Source organism: Dermacentor andersoni, chromosome 1 (assembly GCF_023375885.2).
Source record: "Dermacentor andersoni chromosome 1, qqDerAnde1_hic_scaffold, whole genome shotgun sequence".
NCBI lineage: Eukaryota > Metazoa > Arthropoda > Arachnida > Ixodida > Ixodidae > Dermacentor > Dermacentor andersoni.
The window spans coordinates 228,401,736-228,425,545 of NC_092814.1; the positions used below are offsets into that span (position 1 = coordinate 228,401,736).

Consider the following 23,810-nt stretch of genomic DNA (forward strand, 5'->3'; position numbering starts at 1 on the left):
GCTATAGTGTACAAGAATATTGAAGATTGGGTCGAACAGCAGCACAGCGCATGCTTTCCAACAAAGCCGAAAATATCGGTGACACTGCAATCGAACTATGTATTCCTATGCCGATACTCATGATGGTAGCAAAAAATGTTCTCCAATTACGAGGTCCAATCGACGTGGTAACAATTTCTGGGTCACCATATGTCCCCGAAGACCCAAAAGCCGCAATTGACCCTGGGCTGGTATAACATAGAACTATTTCAATCTGTTTTTACAGCGAAGCTGTATATGACGAGGATTCTATGTATTTCTTGAGTTTGTGCAATATTGCACAACACATAGTGCAATATTGGGCCGACCTGCAGCGGAGGTGAAGCAGGCTTCAAGCATTATGCACCTAATACCACTAATGACGACTACTACTACTACTACTACTACTACTACTACTACTACTACTACTACTACTACTACTACTACTACTACTACTAATAATAATAATAATAATAATAATAATAATAATAATTCACCGACGATTATGATACTCGCTAATGCAAAATTTGAGTGCAGCTCTATGCGTGTTTTCATTTCACGTGTGAATATCTTATATTATGGTTATATAGGTACACAGTTTATACTAGGAAGAGAACGCCGCAAGTAGTGTAGCTGGCACAGACAATCTGTACCATGCGCCACATTGCAAATGGAGCACAGTGTGGTGCAACTGCTTCACTAATCGGGAGATAGCAAAAGGCAGCGCATGGGTGCAATTCACAGCAGCTGCCGCAGACAGACCTCTGATCACGCATGCTTTGTTTCCATACAGACGATGCATGTTACTCTAGCACCATATTGTAGCCATCGTCTCTGCACAGCCTGTATTGCAGAGCACTAGTCTTCTCACACTTTCATTCCACCAATGACTAGGCGGCCCTTCATAGCGGGGAAATCGTGCCAGCAGTATCAGCAGCGGCAACACCCAAGTGAGCGCCATATCGAGCCTCACGCATAGCCATTCGCAATCACCCCCTGCAGGAGCAGTGATCCCCATCACACACACTGGTACCACGGACTGCCCTCAGCAGCTGACGCTGTGGACGAGCACAGCGCTCCCCACTTCACGCCACCCTGTCCCCCCTCGGAAGGGCCGATGAGATCGCCCACACGGCTGCGGATGCCGTGGTCGCCGGCAATTCAGCGCATGTGTAGGCCGTTTCCCCTCCACTCCTCCTCTACTTTCCTCCCCACACTCTCATCTCCTGCTACACTCTGCGTTCACTTTCATCTTTCGCTGCGCTCATTCGCTTGGTTACAAGGTACGACGCTGAGGCACGCCAACGCTCAATGCAGGAAGAGTCGCCTAGGAGCTGCACTGTAAGAGTAAATAATAATAATAAATGAAATATATACATCGAGATGCATTGTTTCAATTCGATGATATACTGGAATCGTATCTGAACAGCACATGAACTCATGAGCAGGAGCAGGGCCATATATGCAAAGGACAAAATGTACGTACAACCAGACACTCTTGACTCGCAAGAGGACAATGCCACTGACTGCAGGGATGCCTGTGCCGTACAATCGAAAAACGGAATTGTGATAATCACTGTGTATACATGTCCAGGCACACCCAAGTGTGCTATCGAGAAGTTCAAGACCATGCACATTGCGTGGGTTAGCTGTATTGACACTACCCCTGTGATCACCGTTGGAGACTTCTATGTGGACATTTCAAGACCAGACAAGAAATGGTTCACTCACTTTGTGCTAGAAGAGTTTGTTTTGAAGTGTCACACCAATCCAAGTCACTCAACTACTCAAAAAACGGTCGTGTGTAAATTTAACTATGGCCATGAATCTGCCTAAGGTTGTAGCCAAACCAAAGCTATCATCACTACCATTACCAAATGATGAAAACAAATGTATGTACCCTTGTTTAACCCTGTGTGATAAGCTACAATTTTACTGGTCATCCACCATCACAGAGTGGAATGGCTCCTCAATTTTTTATTCCAAATCTGCCATTAGCCCTTTGTGACAAGTCAAAATGGCTCAGGCCTCGCCCATATGGGCACAGAAACAGATTGGAACACTTTTACATTATACCAGCCCTGGGGACAGATGTGCCAGCCTGCTGAACCCTCTGCAGCACACGCCTCCTTAATATATAGTTCACTCGTAACACCCTCAGTCTACTATTCACTGTTATTTACAAAAGCTCTATTCTCGACCAGAGTGATGCTTCTCACACCTTGGAGCATTAATACATCACTTTAGATTGACCAATGTTTGCCTTTGTTTTAATGCTGAGCAGTTGTGATAAAAGTGCAACTAAGATTGACAATGAGAAGTCACTGAAGAAAATATTATATAACATGCATTAGATGACACAGTAAGGAAGCAGAAAGGCATGCACGCACCCATGCCTGTACACATGCACACACGCACAGCAAAAGAAAAGAAATTGACAGGGTGACAAGTGCTACTCTCAGCTGTTTATTTCCTTAGGGGGGGACAAGGTGAAAAAAAAAAAAATCTAGTTTTGGCCGTAAAACATGTTTCGAGGTTCTTGCAGTTCGAGGTTCCAAACTATTCAAGAAGGTGCCAGAAAAATTTAAGTCACATTGGTGAGATGACAAAGTGACAATTTCTATATTTAGATGGGCAGATGGGTACCTCGAATAAAAGAAATGTGCCATGACCACTATTTTGGAAGTGCATTTGTGGCACGAAGAAAAGGCTAAGCTTAAAATGACTATGATCAGTGTAAAGGTTGGTTTTTTTTCTTTTTTTTTTTATAAGCTCAAGCAGTGGCATCAAGGGAGTGATAAGACCTAGGCAAAGGTTGATGAATAAAGCCAAAAGCGAAAAATTTTGGGCAGCAACTGGAAAGGAAGCAACACTCAAGGCACTACTGACACAGACACTGTCATTTGATTTCCTAGGACATGGGGCTTCGTGCCTTCAAACTGTTTTGGACCTCCGTTTTTGGTGCTTGTTGTGCTCTATAGTCCCTTCACCATTTCTAGTGTGCAGATTTCCATCTGTAATACATTCCTGAAGTTCAGAACACACCACAGCTTTGGAAAGCAGCATTGTTTGATCAAGCCGAGGGGCACATCAAGCAGGATGAGACTGACCGCATGCTAGAGTGGCTAATGTTCTAGGCTTTCCAGGCCACCACAACAGATTGGCACAGCATCTTCTCCCTTGACGATGGGCACATTTGATTGGCAAGCTCTGCCATTTCCAATGACCACAGCCCTGGCAGTCATGAATGCTGGCCCAAAAGGGATTCAGAGAGTGCTTGAGAATTTAGTTACTGTTTGTGTCATGCACACAGCATGCCATTTGGAAAATAGTTTAGAAGAGTGCACGTCCATGACAAGAGCAAATGTAGCAAAGTGTGCAAAAGCGGCCAAAGGAAAGCAGAAACTCCGTTATTTTCACAGAAGAATGCAGAATACAAGAAGGCCCCACATATGTTTCACGCAGGTTTTGGGGCCATGAGAAGTGCACAAAAAATATAGCACAATTCTGAATCTTTGAAAGTATTCTCATTTTGCATTTCTTTAGCAATGTCCAAGTTTTCAAAAACTACTGTTTTATTAGATGAGGGAGACATATCTGTAGGATGTTTTCTGGGGTGAAATTTTATACAGAATGCTAGAGTGGACTCAGATTTTAGAGTTTTGCTTTCTTATAAAAAAATGTTAATTCTGAATGCACAGGGGTGGGCTGTCATTAGGGAAGTAATTTTGGAGCAATTTTTGGAGCAAATAAAATTGGGTTATGGAGCAGTTTGTAGCAGACAAAATTGCATTTCAGAGCAATTTAGAGAAGACAAAATGTTATTTTGAAGCAGTTTGGAGCAGTCCAATCTGAATTTTGGTGGAATATGGAATATGGCAGCGCACTTCGAAACCAGTACAAAAAACAGAATAAACCAATACGAGCACTGTACCCAACTGTCTCAAGCAATGTCTTCAGCTGAATTTTAAAGCGGATTGCCCTGATACTGAGACTGTCTAGTGCATGTAAATTTTGGTGATAGTGCCTGTAGATCTTTATTTAGTGATAGAAATGACAAAAAATGCGCATTCTGCAATAGGCAAACCCGAAATTTCGAAAAGTAGCCAAAGAAATTTTTTTATAAATACAGTTTTCTTTACTGTCTCGATAGTGTAGGTGAAGTGTCTGGAAAAGAGTTTCACCAACAGACCAAGAACAACTGTGATTTATTGAAAACCATTTTTACATAATAGACCAGGGAGATTTCAAAGCACCTAATGCTTTACTTTCTGGTATAACGTAAAATTATTCCAACCTGTTTTATTCCAAGTCCGCCATTGGCCCTTCATGGTAGGTCAGAATGGCTTAGGCCTTGCCCACTGGGCATAACAACAGACTGGAATAGTTTTACGTTATATTGGCCCTAGGGACAGGGAAGTCCGCCCACTGAACCCACTGCAGCGTGCGCCTCCGCAATATCTAGTTGACTCGCAGTGTCCCCAGCTCACTTTTCTTTGTTTTGCACCTCAGACAGGGAGCGCCGTGCCGCTGGGCCCACTCAATCGTATTCTAGTGCACTCTAAATACAGGTGCCCTGGCCGTTCTGACAGCAGCGTCGACAGCCGGGAGTGGCTGCACGCACGCTGGCTACTTGCAGGAAGCGCCGAGAAGTCCAGTGTTATAAGCGTGAAAATTACAAGAAACTGTGGTAGGCGCCGTATGCGGTGTGCGGAATGTGAATCGCTGCACTGTTTTTCGGAGAACGAATCCACTTGCTGCTCCTGCGACACATGTGCTGAAGCCATTCTGGCGCAATTTTGGACAATTTTCTGTAATTGGTGCAGTTCAACGCAGGAATTTGCTTTTGTATCAAAATGGCGTAATTGGTGCAGAAGTTCCATCACTGAATGCAAGGTGCAAGTGCAATCGTTCTGCTGCCAATTGTATAATTTTATTTTTTCTCACTGAGCAGTTATAAAATTCTGGCTGAAAGCAACATTTACGCAAATAAAATGCTAGTTCATTCTATGTCATTATGCATACACCTCCATGAATTTTAGATGCCATGCGACAGATGCTGAAGGCATGAACACCAGTCACCATGTTTTATCCAATGTATCCTCTAGGTTAATATGTAACTTATGTTCAAGACTGCAGATGCCTGCAATCTAAAGGTTTACCATAAGCATGCACACAGCTACAATTAAACTGAGCATCACGAGCATAGATGATTAAGAAGCTGCTGATTTTAACACATGCTGTGTCACATTTGCATGCACTTTCTTTTTATTTTTCCTCCAATGCAGGCACTATTTTGGAATGATCGAACTATAGTTAAGCTATGTGTCTAATCCAAATTGTGCATTGTGTAGCTCACAATCATCTAATTTCTCTTTGTGGTCTTAGAACCTACAGGAAAGTGAAAGCATCAGTTGAATGTTTAATTAATTACATCATTAGGTTATCACAATAGTTTACTGCACTATGCATTCCAGCTGTTCTGCTAGAGAGCATGTTTAATGGTAAATTAAAATGGCCCTAAATAAAAGACCATAAACAGACATGCGCTGAATAAAAAAGAAAAAGTACTCACCAGAAAGTGACACGTTGAAAGAATCTTCAGAGCCACTAGAGTCCCGCCGAATTTTTCTTCTGACTACTAATGGCTTCTTGATAAGCATCAAGCTCTTGGGGCCACTGCTGCTACTACACTGAATGATATTTTCAGTCTGCGTTGAGACCTCTGCCTCAGAGGAAGCTGATGCCACAACCTTGCTGTCAATAGTTGATTCAAGCTGGCCACCACTGTTGACAAATGCCGTAACAGTTGACAAATTAAAAATCGGGAAACAATACATTTTAAGAATGACAGAGACACCTTGGTATACAAGTGTTCAAGAGGACTTTGTGAACTTTTCTTTCACAGCAAGGAACTGCCTTTTGAATGTATAGATAACTTAAAACAGAGCAAAAGGAGCATTATGAAAGCTATTCTGCACTTTATTGTCTTTTTAATGTGGCTTATGGAGGTACAGTGGCCTTTATCTAAATGGAACCTCAAGGGACCAATGAAATTGGTTCTGTTTATCAGCAGTTCCATTTATTGAGTGACAAAGCTTGAGCACTGTGTGAATACAAAACCAACCAACCATGAGGATGGTGTTCCATTTAAGCAGCAGTACTGTACTGTTATGCTGGTCATGTACACAGCAATTTGTTGTTTAGAGGAAACATTCCATTAGTATTTAAGCGAATATAACCAACATTTTGCAAAAAAAAAAAAAGTCAGCTTATGTGGACAAATGAGCCCCATCAATTAATTTGCCCTCACCGTGCCACCTAATGACAGCCCCAAATAGGCAGTTGTGCTGGGTGCACTTTGTGGACCCAGATGCATTTATTTTCCCAACTGCAATTCTTTCTTTTTTGATGAACTTGTATTGGTTTCCTAGTAACTTTATGCAAGTTTTAAGTAGATGACAACTATCACTTTTATATGATGACATTAGTGTTGAAATACTTATGAGATCTTTTACTAACAGTGGATGATTGTGTACAACACACATTAATGTACTAAGGCAGAACTTTCTGTGACAATGGCGCTATAAATACAGCAACTGTGTAACCACTGCATCCTTCATAAGCAACAATTGTGGTAATAGATAAGCATTTCAGAAAAAGTCTGCTAATTCCTCAGCTCTCTTTACACTTCCCGCTCATTTATGAAATATAGAATTTCTAGGAAGTTCCACCCACGATCATAAGCAAGTAATGAGGGTATTTTACAATTATATTGAGAAATAAAAAATTGGTATTGTGGCTGATTCTGGTGAATCACATTGAATGTAACAAGCCCAGTCAGTGTTTCACAAGTGTATTAAATGAAGCTCACTGCACAAAGGAGTGCAATAATGCTCGTCATATAGCCCAATGCGGGAACACCCATGACAAACTAATATCAGCTATATGGACCAATAGAGTTTTAGCAAAGAACGTGGCACTGCGGTAAGTTTATTGACTAACCTGCATGTTTTTAATAATCCTCGAGCAGGAAATAACTGATATGTACAGAAAGGCAAAGTTTAGAAGACCTCTTGATAAGTGCCCAAGATAGTGGGCAACATGCTGAACAAAAGCGAAGGTGTAACAAAAGACACTAGCCTATTTTTTTTTTAAGAGCCTTAGAATGAACAATGCAAGTGAATTATTGACCAAAATTTTGATGCAGATGAGTGTGTGTGTAGAAAAACCACAATTTTTTCTCCTGCATAGCCATTTCAATCAACCCACCTCCTCAGTAATGAAAACACAACTGATGATTGAGCAGATGACACTGTTGTCCAAGAATGCGACATGGGTAAGCTTAACTTTCTTGAAGTATGGGCAAGCAGTTGCAACTCTGTGACCATTAACAATGTTATACAGGGTCTGTCCGTAAAGTAATGAGACTGGGTCTGGTAAAAAGTATTGATCTGATTGGTTCATATTAAAATTCTCCAAAATAGTCTCCTTTGGCATCAATACACCACTGCCAACGCGATTCCCACGCTGCAAGGACTCCCTGGAAGTCAGCTGCCATAACCTCTTTCACAGACTCTGTGACAGCCCGTTGGATGGTGGGAACATTGTCAAAACAGTGACCTTTCAGGCTTCTCTTGAGCTTTGGGAACAGGAAAAAGTCTGCCAGGCTCACATCGGGGCTGTACAGTGGCTGCAGCAAGGTTGCAAACCCCTATCCGGGCTACATAGGCAGTCACAACGAAGGCGGTGTGGGCTGTAGCATTGTCATGGTGAAGCTTCCAGTGATTGGCAATCGCCAGTTATTTCCATTTGACAGCTCTGTGAAAGTGCTCAAGGACTTCTTTGTAGAACACAGCGATGACGGTTCGTCCCAGAGGTACAAATTCCTTGTGGACCACCCCACGCTCCTCAAAAAAGACAATGAACATTGTCTTCACCTTGGACTTCAACATTTTCGCTTTCTTGGGATGCGGGGAGTTTGTGGTGTGCCACTCCTAACTTTGGCACTTGGTTTCGGGGTCATTCTGGAACACCCATGATTCGTTGCCTGTTATTACTCTGTCTAAATTTAAGTGCCGTTCACTTTCTACGTGGACCAACATCTCACAGAAAACATTAACTCGTCGTTGTTTTGTTCATTACTCAACACCTTTGCCGCCAATCTCAAAAAAACCTTCTGCATGTTCAAATTTACAGAAATAATTTTGTGAATCATTGTTTTGCACATGTTGACATCTTCGGTGATTAATCTGATGCTCAAACAACGGTCATAGTCAAAGAGATATTTCACTTTGGCCACATTTTTGTCCATACCACTCGTTGAAGTGGCGTCCAGATTGCTCCATGTCTTCAATGGTCTCTCGCCTATTCTTGAACTCATTCAACCACTGGAAAACCTGGGCCCTTGACAGGGCGTTGTCTTTGTAAGCCTCCTTAACCAAGGCAAGGCCTCCTTAACCAAGGCTTAAGCACGTGAAAGCAAAATTTAATCACGTACCGCTGTTCCAGCGAACGTTCCATTTTTGATGTTTTCTGCCGTGACAAAAACTCGGAAACAAATTTTTCGCCACTTCAGATCCTCACTGCGTCAGAGCTTGGACATGACTGCCGCTTGGTGTGTCGCTTAGCTTAGAACCCACACCACAAATCCCGCCTCTGAGATTGCTACTGGCGACTGAAGCGCGGCATGGCAGGCAGTCTCATTACTTTCCAGACAAACTCTGTATACAGGGTGATCACTTTTAAGTTTTACGGAATGTTTAAAAATTGCCTGTGGCAGATGGCATAATTCTTGTCCTTGAGCTGGATAGTTCGAAGAGGCAGAAATTACTAGCACGAGCAATCGAAACACATATTCAACTAATTAAAAGATTATCTAATTAGCTTCTTTATTAATTACTTTATGGCACATATTGCAATTTACGAATTGCAACTAGTGAGAACTAGTGAGCTTGTAAGACATTTCCACTTGAAATGAATTCCTAGGATGACATCAGCTTCGAGATATTTCCCGTAGTGTGGGACATTGGTTCAGTTACTTTTACATGGGTGTTCCAGTCACTTTTGTGCTTCAGTGCACAAAAGAGCATTTTGTTAATAACGTAAGTGAAACAACAGTGCATTTTTAGGGCGAGTTTGATGGCGCATATCTCCGAATTGGTGTCATTCTGGAAGTTATTCAAGTAAATATGCCTTGCAAGCTCACCAGCTACAATTACTAAATTGGAATATGCGCGTTAAGGTAACTCATTCAAAAATTAATTAGTGTATGTTTGTTAATTACTTGAATATGTGTTTCGATTTCACGTGCAAGTGATGTCCACCTCTCTGAATAAGCCAGCTCGAGGACTAGAATTACGTTATCTGCAACAGGCTAATTTTAAAAATACCACAAAACTTAAAGATGATCACCGTGTATACTGTGATACATACAGATACACTAAAAACATGAATAAATTCCAACTTCACACTCAGTTTTCTTACCTTGTTGGTTCTGTCCCAGCTGCCTCTTCCTGTATGGATTCTGTTGTTGGCGCGGCCTTAATATCCACTTCTTCAGACACTTCTTCCTCTATTGAGGAATCTTCAGGATATGTTGAACTTTTTACTTCTCCACCACTTCTAGATCTGGAAGTTGCCATCTCTGCTTGAGATGGAGCTGCTATGACAGGTGTGTCCGATTTGCCTTTAAAAAACATTGAAGCATGCAAAATAACGAAAAATAAGACTACGAATGCTCGAGCTTTTTGCATACTGTTTCATCAAAAACTTCATTTTAAAGATTTCAAAGATAAGTTTTGAGTCCTAAGTTTTCAGTAAGAGTTCCGAGCCACATAAACATTTGCCACTGCAGCTGCAGATAATAGCTAAAGCACCTCACAGCTTGAACGAAATTAGAGGCAAGGTAATCTTCACTGTGGCTATGCACTGAATGCTCATGTATGGTCCAGGCATCACTATGAGTTCTGGCCTGTATAAACAATCAGACAACATGCATGCACACACATAGGGTATGGTCTTTAGGCTACATAGATTAACAAAAAAATGCCTGTCACAGAGAGTGAAATTCTGCCTTTTTAGCTGGATTACATGAAGTGAACACAACTTGCATGCCAAATTGTAATTTTCGATAATTTATAAAGTTTACTTTCATTACAATAACAATTATTCGGACACTCCAGGCACACTTCTGCCGTCACTGTCGCCGTTAAGTTCTGTATAAAGTCCAAGGGCAATAAAATTGTCACCGCGTGCTGTATGCTGTGTGTGTAAGTGAAAGCATGTAACGGTTAGCCGGTGATCGCAGCTCAATCTTGTGCACCCAAGAAGGAAAGTGGAGAGGAAGCGCACTATCTTCCGTCATGCGCAAGGCTCCGGGGGGATAGTAGGGAGGGGGGCATTCTAATCCGGGCGACCCAGGCAGCCGCGCGCGCCTGCCCGGGCCTCTGTATCTTGAAAGCCATCAGCGACAGGGACAGAGTCCGCCGTGCACTGTGTTCTCACAGCTTAGTGTTGATGGGAGAAGTAACACGAAGGTTAATTTGCACGCTGCTGCTGCCGTGCTTCCTCACTCCAGCATTTTGACAGCGAGTTTCCATGGTCATCGAGTGAGATGTGCTCATGTTTGCCTGTATGCGTGTGACAACATGTTTGTTAATTTGGTTAGTATGCCTATGTTTACAACCTTATATGGCCAATAAAATTACTATCCTTACTTTTTATAGTTGTCCACTAATTTGCTATCGCAGTCAATGCTTTGCCTTTTGGGCGAAACTGCAACTTTTTTTTATTTTGTTGCATTTGGGCTGATATAGCTGTTGCTTGATCATGCTGAGAATTGAAGACCAGCAGTATTCAAGTTGTGTCCGTTTATCAAAAGTCCTTTAGACTAGTAACAGTATTGCGATGTTCTTTCCCAACCCATGAAATGCACACAGCAATACACATTTGCAATTCACAGAGCGTTGTTCTGCAGTGCATAAGGAAGTCATTTTGTGAATATAGGTGGCATGCTAATGCATTTTATTTCTGAGCTACGTCAGAACTGGTGCTAGGCTCAGAAAACTGACCAATAAGCATAGCTTAGCTTTAATTCTAAACTTACAATGTGCCCACCTTGAGGACATTGATGAAATTAAAATTAGATACATTAATTATCTGATTATACATAATTTGTTGAGCAATTAATTTCTGCCTTTACAAGTAGTCCATATAAAGTTGGGGAGATTGTGCTAACTGCCACAGGTGATTTTTTTTAAAGATCTACATCAATATTTAGAAAATTCTTAGCTTCGCTTGAAGGCTAAACAATGAAAGTAATAACAAGGTTTAGCATTGTGCTGAAGGCAACTCAGAACACTTCCATGAACAGGAGCGCTGCCAGCAATGTTGCAGACATTGCACCTCGACGGTGCACAAGACGAGACCGAAGGAAAACCATCAGCATTTATCAGTGCCAGCAGAAAAGGTTCGAAAATTTAGATTTATCTTTACTCTATTTTGTGTTCATACCAGTTTATGCACCACGGTGTAGTATGCACACAGCTGCACAGCTAATGTGTGTGTGCACAATGCTCGTGCCAGCAGCGGAAGCCAGAACACTGCCCTGGGTCCAGCACAGCAGTTTGAGTGGAGTGTGACGGTGCATCCACTTGGCTTTGGCTTCGTCACTTTTGCAGCCAAACGCACTGCGAATCACTGGAGACCATCTAATCCTCCACTTGCTGGCTGCTCACGCGCATTGGTGCTGTGACAACATGACGGTGCCAATCGAGACGGTGTGAAAGTGCTTCAGGTATCTGTACAATTGCTTTCGCATGCACAACTTATGTCACGCATACACAACTTAAGCGCAGACACACAGTACGACCAAGTTCAGTACGAGTGGCAACAGAGTAATATGTGGCTCCAAGGTCTCAATCAGCTGCTTGATAACATCGAAGTACATGAAGTTCAAGAGAACTAAATTCTATTCCAATATTTGGCAGAACCTCCTTTGGCACCAAAGAAAAAGAAAATACTATTTCAGATGTTTCAAGGCAGTCATTCAATTTTAGCAGCAGAAGAAAAGGACACTCGCCAATGAAGAAATAAAACATATGTCAATGTTTCGACACCCATACAGGTGTCTTGATAACATGAACGAAATGCACAGCTACCACACTATTATATGATCGCGGTTGCGAATTTCGTTCTTGTGATCATTCCACCAAATTGTCACTGCTGTGCATTTCAGTTTTGCAATCAAAGCACTGCATGGGCGCCAAAAGGTCAATATTTTATTCCTTTATTGGCGAGTGCACATTTTCTTCTGATATGAACTTCCCTTGCCAGACAATATTTTGTCAAACCCTTGATTTCATCCAAATTTTACTGTCAGGCTATTACAGCCTTTTTCTTGAGCCACGATTAGCACTCTTTTACCTAGTACCAGATTCTCGTATTTTGTTAACTCCTTGAAACAGTATGAGATGAGATGAGCTTGTTAACACAATTTGTGCTGTTTCCCTGCCTAAGGCTGAGCTCGTCCATATTAATTTAGATGTTTGTGCACTGCCTCTAATGTAGTTGCCTGATTCCTGAATCAACACGCAACCATGCTACAAAATCATTAAAGTCAACTTCGATTTATAGTGAATTTTTATTGGTGCAACAAACTCAGACAAATCATTCTTGCATTATATTTTTACTACTGATAATCAAACTGATTTTTGCAGACAAATAGGGGAGTATTTTTGAGTTAGAGCAATGAGGAACAAACACAAAGAATGATGTGGACACATGCCCCTTAGGTTCCTTGTGTTAATACCTTGTTGCACTAAACTGTCCCCTGTCATCAGACCTAGCCCAGTAATTAAACCTTTTTACGAATGCTCTCATTGCTCTCTGCATCAATAGCATAAGTGCCAGCACTCACTCTGCAGTGGAGTCTTCGCACCACGTCCCCTAAGCCTAGCAAGGGCTCTGCGCTCAAGGGCACGTACACTTGCCTCCTGTGCATTGAGCTTCCTCTGCCACTCGAGCAATTGCTGCACATTCTTGCGTCGATCCTGCAACTTTTGCTGCCGCTTTTCCAAGAACCTAAATGCATATTGCATTTACTTCATGGTTATGATCCATACATACTTGCAGAAAGCAAAAATAAACAGAACAAAAGAAAGCAAGACAAGCGTTGGCAAGAACCATGCTTTTCTATAATGCAGTTTCATATTATGGTGCAACAGCAATACCACTGAAAAAATTATGAGTTTTATAGTAGCTGTCATCATAATGTAACAGTCAATCTACAACACTCTAGTGTTGGTGACTGGTCATTCAGCAGAAGATGCCTCCCGAATGAAATGTGCACAGATCCCCCAGCAAATCCAACCTAGTCTTCCTCTCCTCCCTCATCCCTTGCATCCATGTCCCTGCCTTTGTCTTAGGTGTTTTTCGTCTTTCTTGCAGTGAAGCTCCTCGCACTGCTTGTAGAGCTTTTTTGTTGATCAGATGCAAGTGACACCCACATCTGCGAAGGGACCAACCAGGCCATTCGGCTCTTTGTGGTGCATCTTTTCAGCCACAAAACACACCCACACAATCAGGGTGGCAATGTGAACTTGTTGCCCAGTCATATTGAACTGTGAAGTGTAGAGCAATATGGGAACAGAGACAAGAAGGAACGGCGCACACTGTTTCGTCTTGTGCCTGTATTCCTATGTCGAGCTGAACTTAATCTCAATTAAGCAGCAGCACAATGCACAAGGATGCAAAAGAGGGAAGGGGGAGCGTTTCCATATCATACCCACGACAGCTATTTTGCCCATTTGTGTGTGTGGTGCATGACTGTGGCATACTTATTATTACAGAATAACCAGGGCAGTTCCTTTTTGTGCTGGCGGCATTTGCAAGGAAAATACTTCTTAAAGTGTGAGGAGATGAAGGGTGGGCAGTTTATGCTTTTCTTTAGGAGGAGACGTGCCTGCATTCTTGACTTATCACTGACAATACATGAACTCTGGAACATGGAGCACAGATTTCTCTACAACAGCTGCTCTAAATTAAGAAAGAAACAAAAACAAAAAACACAACCACGCTGCGCTGTAGAATACTGTAAGAAGAAATACCAGCTATAAGCTGGTACACCCTGTGCTTACCGTTTACTGGCATTGAGCTTTAAATGAGTTGAGTCCTCCTGGATCTCTAGAGTAAGAATAAATGAAGTGTAAAATGTTTTCAAACTCAACAATGAAACATTTTCTTAAATTTTCATTTTTTAATTGTTGCACTGTGTGCTAGTAACAACATTTAAATGAAAAATAACTCAAAATTATACCATACTGATTTCCACTAAAGTGCAATGGTTGCACTGACAATTATTTCTTTAAAAATAAAGACTGCACAAACAGACATGGACATTTTTGGACACACGGAAACAAACAGACACAGGTGTTTCTTCATTTCACCCTCAGCGCAATGCCATGGCGACCGAGCCACTATGGTGGGTAACTGTACATTACATGGCAGTGTACATTATATTCCCTTGCTTAATAATTCTGCTATGTTACTCACTCATACATTCTCACACAGCACACCATGCGCGGTGCAAAGTTTGCACAATTAGGCTAAGGGTTACAAGATTTGTATCATGGGAAGGGCAAATACAAAAGTGAAACTGCACCCAAAATATGAATACAACCGAAATATTTAAAAACATGCACTGAAGAAAAACATTGTCAAGCTAGATTAGCAGATTTCACTTTGGAAGTAGCAAATACATTACTCTTCTCAAGAGCAGGGGTTCAGCATGCCTGAAAATAATGCAAAAGTGGAATACGAGCATTGATACATCATTCAAATTTCTACAAGTACTTCATTGTGATATAAAATGTAGTGGCAGTGATTGGACAAGGCTAATTAATAAGTAAACATTTCTTATTCTTGGCTTTTTACGTGCCAAAAGTGCGATGTGATTACAAGCACGCTTTAGTGGGGGACTCTGGATTAATTTTGACCGCCTGGGGTTCTTTAATGTGCACCTAATCTAAGTATACGAGCGTTTTTGCAAGGCTAGTAAGTTGTCGCTTATTTGGAAAGAAGAAAATCCCACTGCACTTTAAAAAAAAAAAGAAGATTATCTGACAGTTTTTGGAACTGTTTCTTGCACAAAATGAGATCTAAGTCAGTTGGAAGACAGAAATACAACATCAATAGAACAATGCCCCTGCTTCCACAGCTTGGCTGTCACGAATAGAGAAATGGATGGGTTCAACTTTAGCAAAGAAACATACAAAAAAAAGGATAATGTACCACACTAGCCTAAGCAAGTCCTCACTTTTAGCATTAATTTAAAACAAGATCCAATGTGAATGAATTTTGAAGGGTCAGAGTGCTATATCGGCATTTAAATAATGCATTTTCTTGCTTGTACTTTTCACTTAAAATATGCATCTGGCACTATACTTGGAACCAAGCTACAACCACTACCTCCTTTCTTTTTCTAATGCACAATACTTAAAAACCAAGCTTCTCACTCATAGAAAAAAAGTAGACCTGAGCCCTTATGTGATATTTTGTCAGCTAACCTGAATTACTTCAATTAACATCTCAATCATTTCAATCATTTATTTGTACACCACCGATTAACTAATTTCCACAACTGCCTTTGAAGCAATGTACAGTAGAAAATGCATGAAAACACTCTTTCAAAGTTTACAGATTTATAATATTTATTATCAACAAAAATTTTTTTACGACTATTAGGCCCAGTGATTCTTACCTGGAAAAGTGCTACTGCTCTCAAATGTTGAAATATAGCTGTTGACTAGTGATGACTTCTGTTCAACCTGCACCATTCAAAAGTGCATGCAAGAAAGCAGTTGAACAAATCTACCATGACATGCAAGTACATGCTTATGGGGCAAAAGAGTACCAACATCATGAATGCTCAGGTGTTTAGGGTGCTTGTAAATAACTGCACGTATGTATGTACTCATCAAGCAAAAGAAGCAGAAGTGTCCCATTTGCTTTTAAACACTAAAGAGTGCCTTATGCCTCCTTACTCACATTCATTTCATATTACTTGTGTGCATCTGCTTTAAAAGCTAGAATTATGAAGTGAGGACTGCACTAGCAGAATCTTTAAGAAATTTGCAACTTCAGTGATGCAATTGATACAAAGCATTTTGGACAATTTTCTGAAGCAGCCAAAGTATCACTTTGGAGAAGGAAATCAAGCTTTTTGGAGCAGTTAACAGGCAAACACATTTTTGCAAATATTTACAGCAGTATTGCCATGTTCTTCAATGAGAATTGGTATATACACACGTATATGTATACATGCGTGTCTCTGATATTCCAGCGGATGACTTCCTCCACTGCTTTCCCATCATTTTCCTGTGCAGAGCCCCAATTTTCTTCAGATCAGTGACTGAAGGCTGCCCTTACATATGCACACTTTCTCAATACAGTTCATATGACATTTTTCAAGCTGGCTTTCCTCACCCAGTGGTTTAGTTGTGATGTCTGAAACAATAAGCAAGCTGAAACTTATGCTTCAAGACAGGGATAGCATGTGCCACACAAATGATAGAGGAATGCTTTCCACTATTGGAAAGAACACTCATGATGCTGCCCACAATTTTGGTAAGAACTAGGTATCTTAATACCCAATATCTATTTACGAGTGTTTCCAATCAAATACAGTCAACTTTGTTAATTCGACCCAGAAGGGACCGACGAAATTTGTCGAATTAAACAATAGGGAGAAAAAAATACCAAAACACATCACTGATTCATTTGGCAGTATTTGTCCCAATTGCAATATGCCCCCAAAACGCACACCCACTTTCTATGGGTTCAAAGTAGAAAAATATAATGACCAGCCAAGTTTGAATGATCCAGTCAAGGTTAATTTCAGGATCGAGATAACGAAACCTTGGTCCCACAGAAATCTATGGGTGCTGGACGGCACCTTTGGTCGAGATTGAAGTAATGAAAAAAAATCGAATTAACCAGAGCCGAAGTGACGGAAGTCTCCTGCAGTGAATTTACTAAAACTCGACATCTCGGAACCAACTCTGCTCCTTTCTTAGGGGTTAATGACAAATGGTACAGGGTTGCAGCTTTTAGAGAGAGAGAGAGAGAGAGAGAAGTGGTTCTTGTGGAGAAGCTTTTTGAAAGTCTTTCATAATAGGGGGAAGGAGGTGGATGGGGGGGTTTCACTAGGGATGGCAACTTTCTTTGTGTCCTTGACCAATAAAGGGGGCCAAAGAAAAGTGCATGGACCAGGGTGTGGTACTGTTAGAACTGGAGATTGGAGGCTACTGTTGTGCCATGGAGTCCTTTTTTCTCCTTTTCGTGGTGGTGCATAGGCCAGGGACATATACAGTGGGAAGGTTGCCCTTCAAGAGGTTTATGTTCTCTGCCATGTTCTGAATATACAATTACTCTAGTACTAATAGCCTTTTTCAGGGGTTCATTTCTGTCTAGGATTTCAGTTTCATGGAAAGAATTTTTGTGGTTGGCATCTTCAGAATGTTCAGCAGTGGCACCTCACATTCAAGAGATGGTCATGATCTCGTTCTTGTGTTTCCCAATTCATTCCTTTAGATTTTTTGTTTCCCCAATGTAAGTTTCTGGACAGCTGGCCCAAGTGATATTGTAAACAAAGCTTTGAGCTTTCGCTCTCAGTTGATAGTCTTTTGGTTTAGGAAGGGGGCTAGTCAAAGTGTTTGCCAGCTTGAGCACAATGTTGAGGCCCCTATACAACCGGTATAGGCTACGATATGCACTCTAAAAAATGTGTGCCCCCTTTAGGCTTTATCCTGTCCCCAAACAATAATCGTCATGTATCTTGCGTGCTTTTAATTTTTTTAACACTGTATGCCCGGTGCTTCTAGATAATGAAGGTACTTCCAGATCAAGAGCGGTCCCTGATCGATGAAGCTAAGGAAAACAAGTTATTAGTGGTTGCCAATCTGTGTTTCTGAACATTATTTTTGTACAAAAATTACTTGACAGAGGATGGCACAAGTGTCATGAGCATGGCCAGTGCTGCCTTTTCCTCATCGTTTGCTACGGCATCGGGTGCCCTGTGACGTTACGCAGCGAAATTTGCTCTGCGTGCACCAAGAAACCACGTGCTTGTCAGTTGCTCGTTATCACTTGCTCGTCTGCGGTGCGCGATGTTCCCCATTATAGGCTAAACTAAAAAGCTGAACTGTTTTTGCTGACAATGAGCGAATTCACGTTCATAAAATGTTGTGCCTCGGTTCGCGCTACAGCATATGACCCGGCGAAGCCAGTTCTTGCCGCGCGCTGCAGTCTTCTCCCTAAGCTTGGTTTGCCGCTTTATAGCAGAAATTCTTCGGAGCGAAAATTCCAATGCTCAGTTGCCCAGCAGCTTTAAACTATTGGAAGTTAGTTTTGCCAGGGTCTTTGAATAGTTTGGTTTTGTTCTTATGGGTGTGTTGCAGAAAAATCAAGCCAAAGTAAATAAAACGTGGAGTTGCCCAATCCTTAACAAGATTAATCAAAACATTAATTGATCAAGAAAACTAGCTATAAAAGCTGACGCCTAGTATTCTCAGCCAGCTATGTTACATAAATATGCAGCAGCACTAAAACTTGCAACTTCGTTTATTAAATTTTGGGGTCGTATTCCCACTTGAAATACTGCTAACAAATAGTATAATCAAAACTAACCTGCATGGATTGAATGAATGTTTGATTTTTAATGGCGCAAGGACCAAGTATGGCCAAAGAGCGCCATGTCCATGGTAATGGGTTCGCAATATACTTGATGATTTCTATGAAGTTGAGGCGATGTGGCTGTAAAGGGGCCTTAAAAAGTAGGCGCTCTAAAGTACGTAAAATCTGTATATTAAGATTATGGCGATGGCGTATGATGTGTGCTATGAACATTAAGATGCATTTAAAAGAATGATACGATGTGTAAAAATATATAGGGTTATAAGATTGGCTAGAGCACTACTGCCTCCTTAGAGCCCTTGAAACGCAAGGGTCTGGAGGCATGTGCTATGCAACACAATTATCGCAGAGGCATCCTCTGGAACGAGGATGCTCTACGAATGTAATGGGCTTATAATATGTAGGACAACATCATTTAAGAAATTGAGGACTGCCTTGATATTAAAAAGGGGTTCTCTGCCAAGAAACATAGCCGGGTGAAGAGGAATGTAGTACCGGTATGCAAGAGGAAAATGTTTCTTTCTCTCCGCTTCGGCTTTCCGGCACTCCAGGAGGACGTGGAGGACGGTAAGCCTCTCCCCGCATCTACCACAGGTTGGAGGGTCACTTCCTGTGAGTAGAAAATTATGGGTGCCAAACGTGTGTCCTATTCTGAGACGACAGAATAGGACATCTGTTCGGCGTGATTTTGCTACAGAGGGCCAGAATCCTAACTGTGGTTTTATCACGTGGAGCTTATTATTTGTTTCCGCGTCCCACAGGCGTTGCCAGTGGTTCCGTAGTTTTCTTCGTAAGAGAGGCTTCAGATCAGTAGCAGGGACCGCAGCGGTAAGAGTAGCTTGCGATGTAATTGATCTGGCCATTTGGTCTGCTAGAACATTTCCCTCAATACCTCTATGGCCAGGTACCCAGCATATAATGATATGCTGGTTGAACCTGCATGGATTAAAAGTACTATGTTATGAAAACAGTTTTGTTTTTTCTCATGTGCACTAGAAATTTGGTAATGAATGGGCTTTTCATGTCATGTTTCCATAAATGTGAAGCGATGTCATATGGCATGCATGTGTTGCCACTGGAATTCGCTTTACAGTGGAACATGACATTTAAGCATAGACATGGAGCTGCGCTTGTCCTGTGTTGTGTAGTGTTCTTTGACACAACACGCAACTTCAGTGCAAATTTGCCAACTAGCCTGACAAGATGTTCTGATGATGTATCTGTCTTTACAGGTTCTACACTGCTGCAGTGAGGCCAAAAGCGGAAAATATACTCACCAGAGACCACAAGCGTCATCAACCGACTGAGAGATGATACACAAAGGTATAGCAAGTCAGCAAAGTTAAAGAGCTGCCGAAAGATTACCACAAGGAAAGCACTAGAGAAGTCGATGTATCATGTGAGCCCAGAGTTCTACCAACTCTTGTAGTGCCAGGTGACACTCCATTATCGCAAGAGGAAGAGAAGAACATGGAGAAATGTTTTGCGAAGCACGCTGGTGTGGTCGTGCAGTTGTGTGGTGTCTTCACTGTACTGAAAGATAAGCTAAACAGTAGTGTACTGTGAGAAATATTTTGCTCTAATAATTGTCGCATAGACCTGCTGCAGTAGTTCTGCTATACATGGCTTATGCTGTGCATAAATGACATCAATCTGGATCTCAAAAAACAGTGCGAGAGAAAACTCGCTGCAAAAAGAAAGCTCCAAAAGCTTGAAAATTAAGAAAAGTTTTCTTACTGATATTTTATTATTTTTGTAGTTCCGATAGCTCTTAGGGCAGTTTCCTGATTAGGCTTTCTTTAGAAAATATTTTGGCATATTTCAATATTTGCAGAAACACCGTGCAACCTATTCTTTCTGCAGTCATTGCTTGCCCACGTGCACACTCCTCTCCAAAGATTATTGCACAGCTACCATGCATGGATCTTGTGAAGCTAGAATCTTCTCGTGCTTACTACAGAAAAGTTGTGCAACTACAGATGTTGCTCTGAACTCTTGACTTCAATGTTTTCATTAATATGGTAAAAGTGGGAGGGAAAAGAGTCTCCTTTTGGCAAATTCACGAATAATCTTAATAAACAAAGGAAAGATGCTGTGCCAGAAACGAGGGTTCTATAAAAGTTGAAATGCTTTCGCCTCCTTATTGTGCCAACACTGAAATTCTCATGATGGATGACCCCCAGCCAATGATGAAACTCGTAACATAGCTCTAACACCTGTCCTATGCTTCAAACAAGTCACACAAAACTGAGCCTATAGGCTTTGTTAAAGAAAGTGTGTAATGTAGATTCAATGTTGATGCGCAAGGGGAACCATTCAAAAGAGAATTGTTCTGAGCAGGTTGGCCTAATGCATTGAATGCAGCCGACTTGCGTTTCTTTTAGAAAATATTTCTCCGTGTCTCGAACCTACATGTTCAATAATACCTTTGTGCATCATTTTGTCGTTGCCCAACCTCTACTGACAATCAACCACCAATTGACACATGCTTTTCCTGCATTTACTGTTTCTCAACAAAAAACTTAGCGCTATTTGTTGTTACTGTCTTGCAACTGCCATTTATGCCTACAGATGAAGATAGAGCAAGCGAAGTGCATTACAAATTTTAAGAAACATCTGCAATATGCTCGCGAGGAATTTCGTATAGATACCTTGTTCACAATGTAACAAATATGAATGAAGCTCTAGTGGTCTTACATGTTGTATTGCGAAACAAAACCACCTATGAAAACATACAATAGACATTTTCAATATAATTTGCTGGATATTTATTGGCACATTAGCGTAAGGAGAGCTATGCAGGAAATTGAATAGGTATAGCATGTTGTTTGGACTAGCAAGTATACCCGTTCATTCATTCATTCAAATAACTTTATTCAGTGCCCTGCGATTTGGTGGGGTGGGCCTGGACCCCGCCTAGGTTTCAGCCAAGAGTTGTTGGCCCTTGGCAGCTTCCTCGGCTCGCTGGACGGCCCAGAGTTGGTGCTGTAGCTCCGAGCTGAGCAACGCAGACTCCCAGCGCGCGCGGAGGCTGTCGCTGTTTGAGGCTGCATCACCGTTACCCTGGATTACAGCCGTACATTCCCATAGGATATGCTCCAGTGTGGCTCTAGAGTTGCAATGTCTGCACTTGTCCGTTGGGTATAAATCTGGGTATATTAGGTGCATAACAGCTGGACTTGGATAGGATCTGGTCTGTAACTGCCGCCATTCTACAGACTGGTTTTTGCTTAATTTTGGGTGCGGAGGCGGGAATGTACGCCTCTGCAATCTATGGTGTGTAATTTCGTGAAATCTGGTCATTCGATCTTCCCACTCCCACTCATCGGTAGTCGGTGAGGCGGCGCTAACCGAGGCTCGGTCCGTAAGCTCTCAAATATACCCGTCGTATGGAATAAAAAAGGAAGTTTTTGTTACTGGTATATGAAAAATGTGGATCTGCTTCTTTTGATATTTCTATTATTCACAAATAACTGTTGTGACAAAAATTGCTTTGGTAGAGTTGTGTTGTGCACAGCAAACAAACATGGCCTCTGTAGCAATTTTCTGTCTAGGAGAAATTGTAGGAAGCAGTCTTACTTATGTATGATCGTAGTACAGAATGCACCCATTCGTACTGACTACCGAGATACTCAGCTCTACATTATAGTGTTGTGTACTGAATGCCTTGCTGTGCAATAGGTTGCAAATAAAAAAAGTGAGTAAACCAAGTTTGTCTGCGTACTTTTGTTTTGGCAAAGCAATATAGCAGTGTGGCATGGCATGCTGGCTTGCGCATATTGAGCAGAAAAAGATAAGGTTCCACACAGATGTGTTGCATATATGTTGTAAGAAAAGAAAATTAGAAGGCAAAGGATTTTGAAAACAAGATCTGAAAGAGGAAAACAATCTGAAAAAATTAATGCAGGGTGTCTACCAAGTTGACAGTTCCAAATTCCCTGAGTTTTCCAGGTTTTCCCTGAGTGCCTTTGCAAGATTCCCCGAGTCAAACAGAACTTTGTTTTACGTCAAGACGCTATCACTCCCCAGTAAGCATGTTAAAAAATAAAAATGACTTAATCCAGTTTAAATAGTAAGGAGTAGCGCTTATTTTATTCAAAAATGAAAACGGAAGGAAGGGGTTAGTAAACTGCACAGTGAATAAAATACCTTCGAAAAGAATGGTAAAACCCACTGCAAATCGAGTTGAACATTCTCAAATACGAATAAGAAGGAGATGCATACTGAATAAAACATTTTCGATTATGAACTATTTCTATCGACTGATAGCAAACTCATTGGTTTGAGGCCCGAACTTTGTCACAAATGAGATTCTTTCTCAACAGCTGGTAATTAAGCCAACTTCAACTGTCCTGACATATTCTCAGCCCCTGCACAATGCCTCGATGTTGTATTTCACTGATTCAAAGATTTTGTTTTGGTTTGGATGAGGGACACCTGCATCTCATTGTCAGCCAACACTGTTTCTTTCTTTTTTTTTTTTTTTTGAGCTCAAGCTCCAAAGAAGTGGCGGCACGCTTCCTTTCCCCTTCATTCCTAAATGTGTAGGTCCTTTCTGTTCTCGTTGTCCTTCCACCGCAAGTTTGCCCCACAGACCATTTGAAGCATCCTCTTGGTTAGTTGTACAGTCAACGTCCGATTTTTCGCACTCCCTAGGGGCCGCGAAAACGTCCGAAAACGGGGCATTTCAAAAAAGGGAGGATGACAAAAAAAAAATGAATGCATGTCTTTTACTGATTTTGAGGGCTCGAAATCGCCACAGACACATGCGAAAAAGCTCTGCCAGTACACTTAGGCATATCGGTGCTCGTACTGTGACAGGAGATGGCGGGTGCACGCGTGTATAATTAAGGAATACATACTGCGTCCCGAGACAATTGCCCCTTCCTACGCTTGTTATGCTTCACAGCGTAACATTTCTGTACTGAGGCAAAGCTGACTTTCGGGACCCAACATTATGCAACGCGCCATGCTTTCCGAGCTCCGAAGCCAATCGCCAGGACAAGAAAGGCGGAGTCGGTGCCATTGCTGACAGGGGCGAATCCTTTCAATAAAAAACGTGGCACCAAACGGCAAGAAACTTAATAGCGAGCGTCGAA

At 41.6% G+C, this 23,810-nt stretch overlaps 1 protein-coding gene across 2 annotated transcripts in view; it reads right to left on the bottom strand.

Moving 5' to 3' along the window:
* LOC126547967 (uncharacterized) overlaps window positions 1–23,810 on the bottom strand; it is a 239,429-nt gene that overhangs the window by 36,644 nt on the left and 178,975 nt on the right. For both annotated transcript variants that reach the window (XM_055063336.2, XM_055063337.2), the window contains exons 26-30: window positions 15,779–15,845; window positions 14,157–14,202; window positions 12,938–13,101; window positions 9,505–9,706; window positions 5,594–5,805 (exon numbers count right to left, since the gene is read on the bottom strand). In XM_055063336.2, the coding sequence (XP_054919311.1) occupies window positions 5,594–5,805; window positions 9,505–9,706; window positions 12,938–13,101; window positions 14,157–14,202; window positions 15,779–15,845 (691 nt within the window). The remainder of the gene's footprint in view (window positions 1–5,593; window positions 5,806–9,504; window positions 9,707–12,937; window positions 13,102–14,156; window positions 14,203–15,778; window positions 15,846–23,810) is intronic.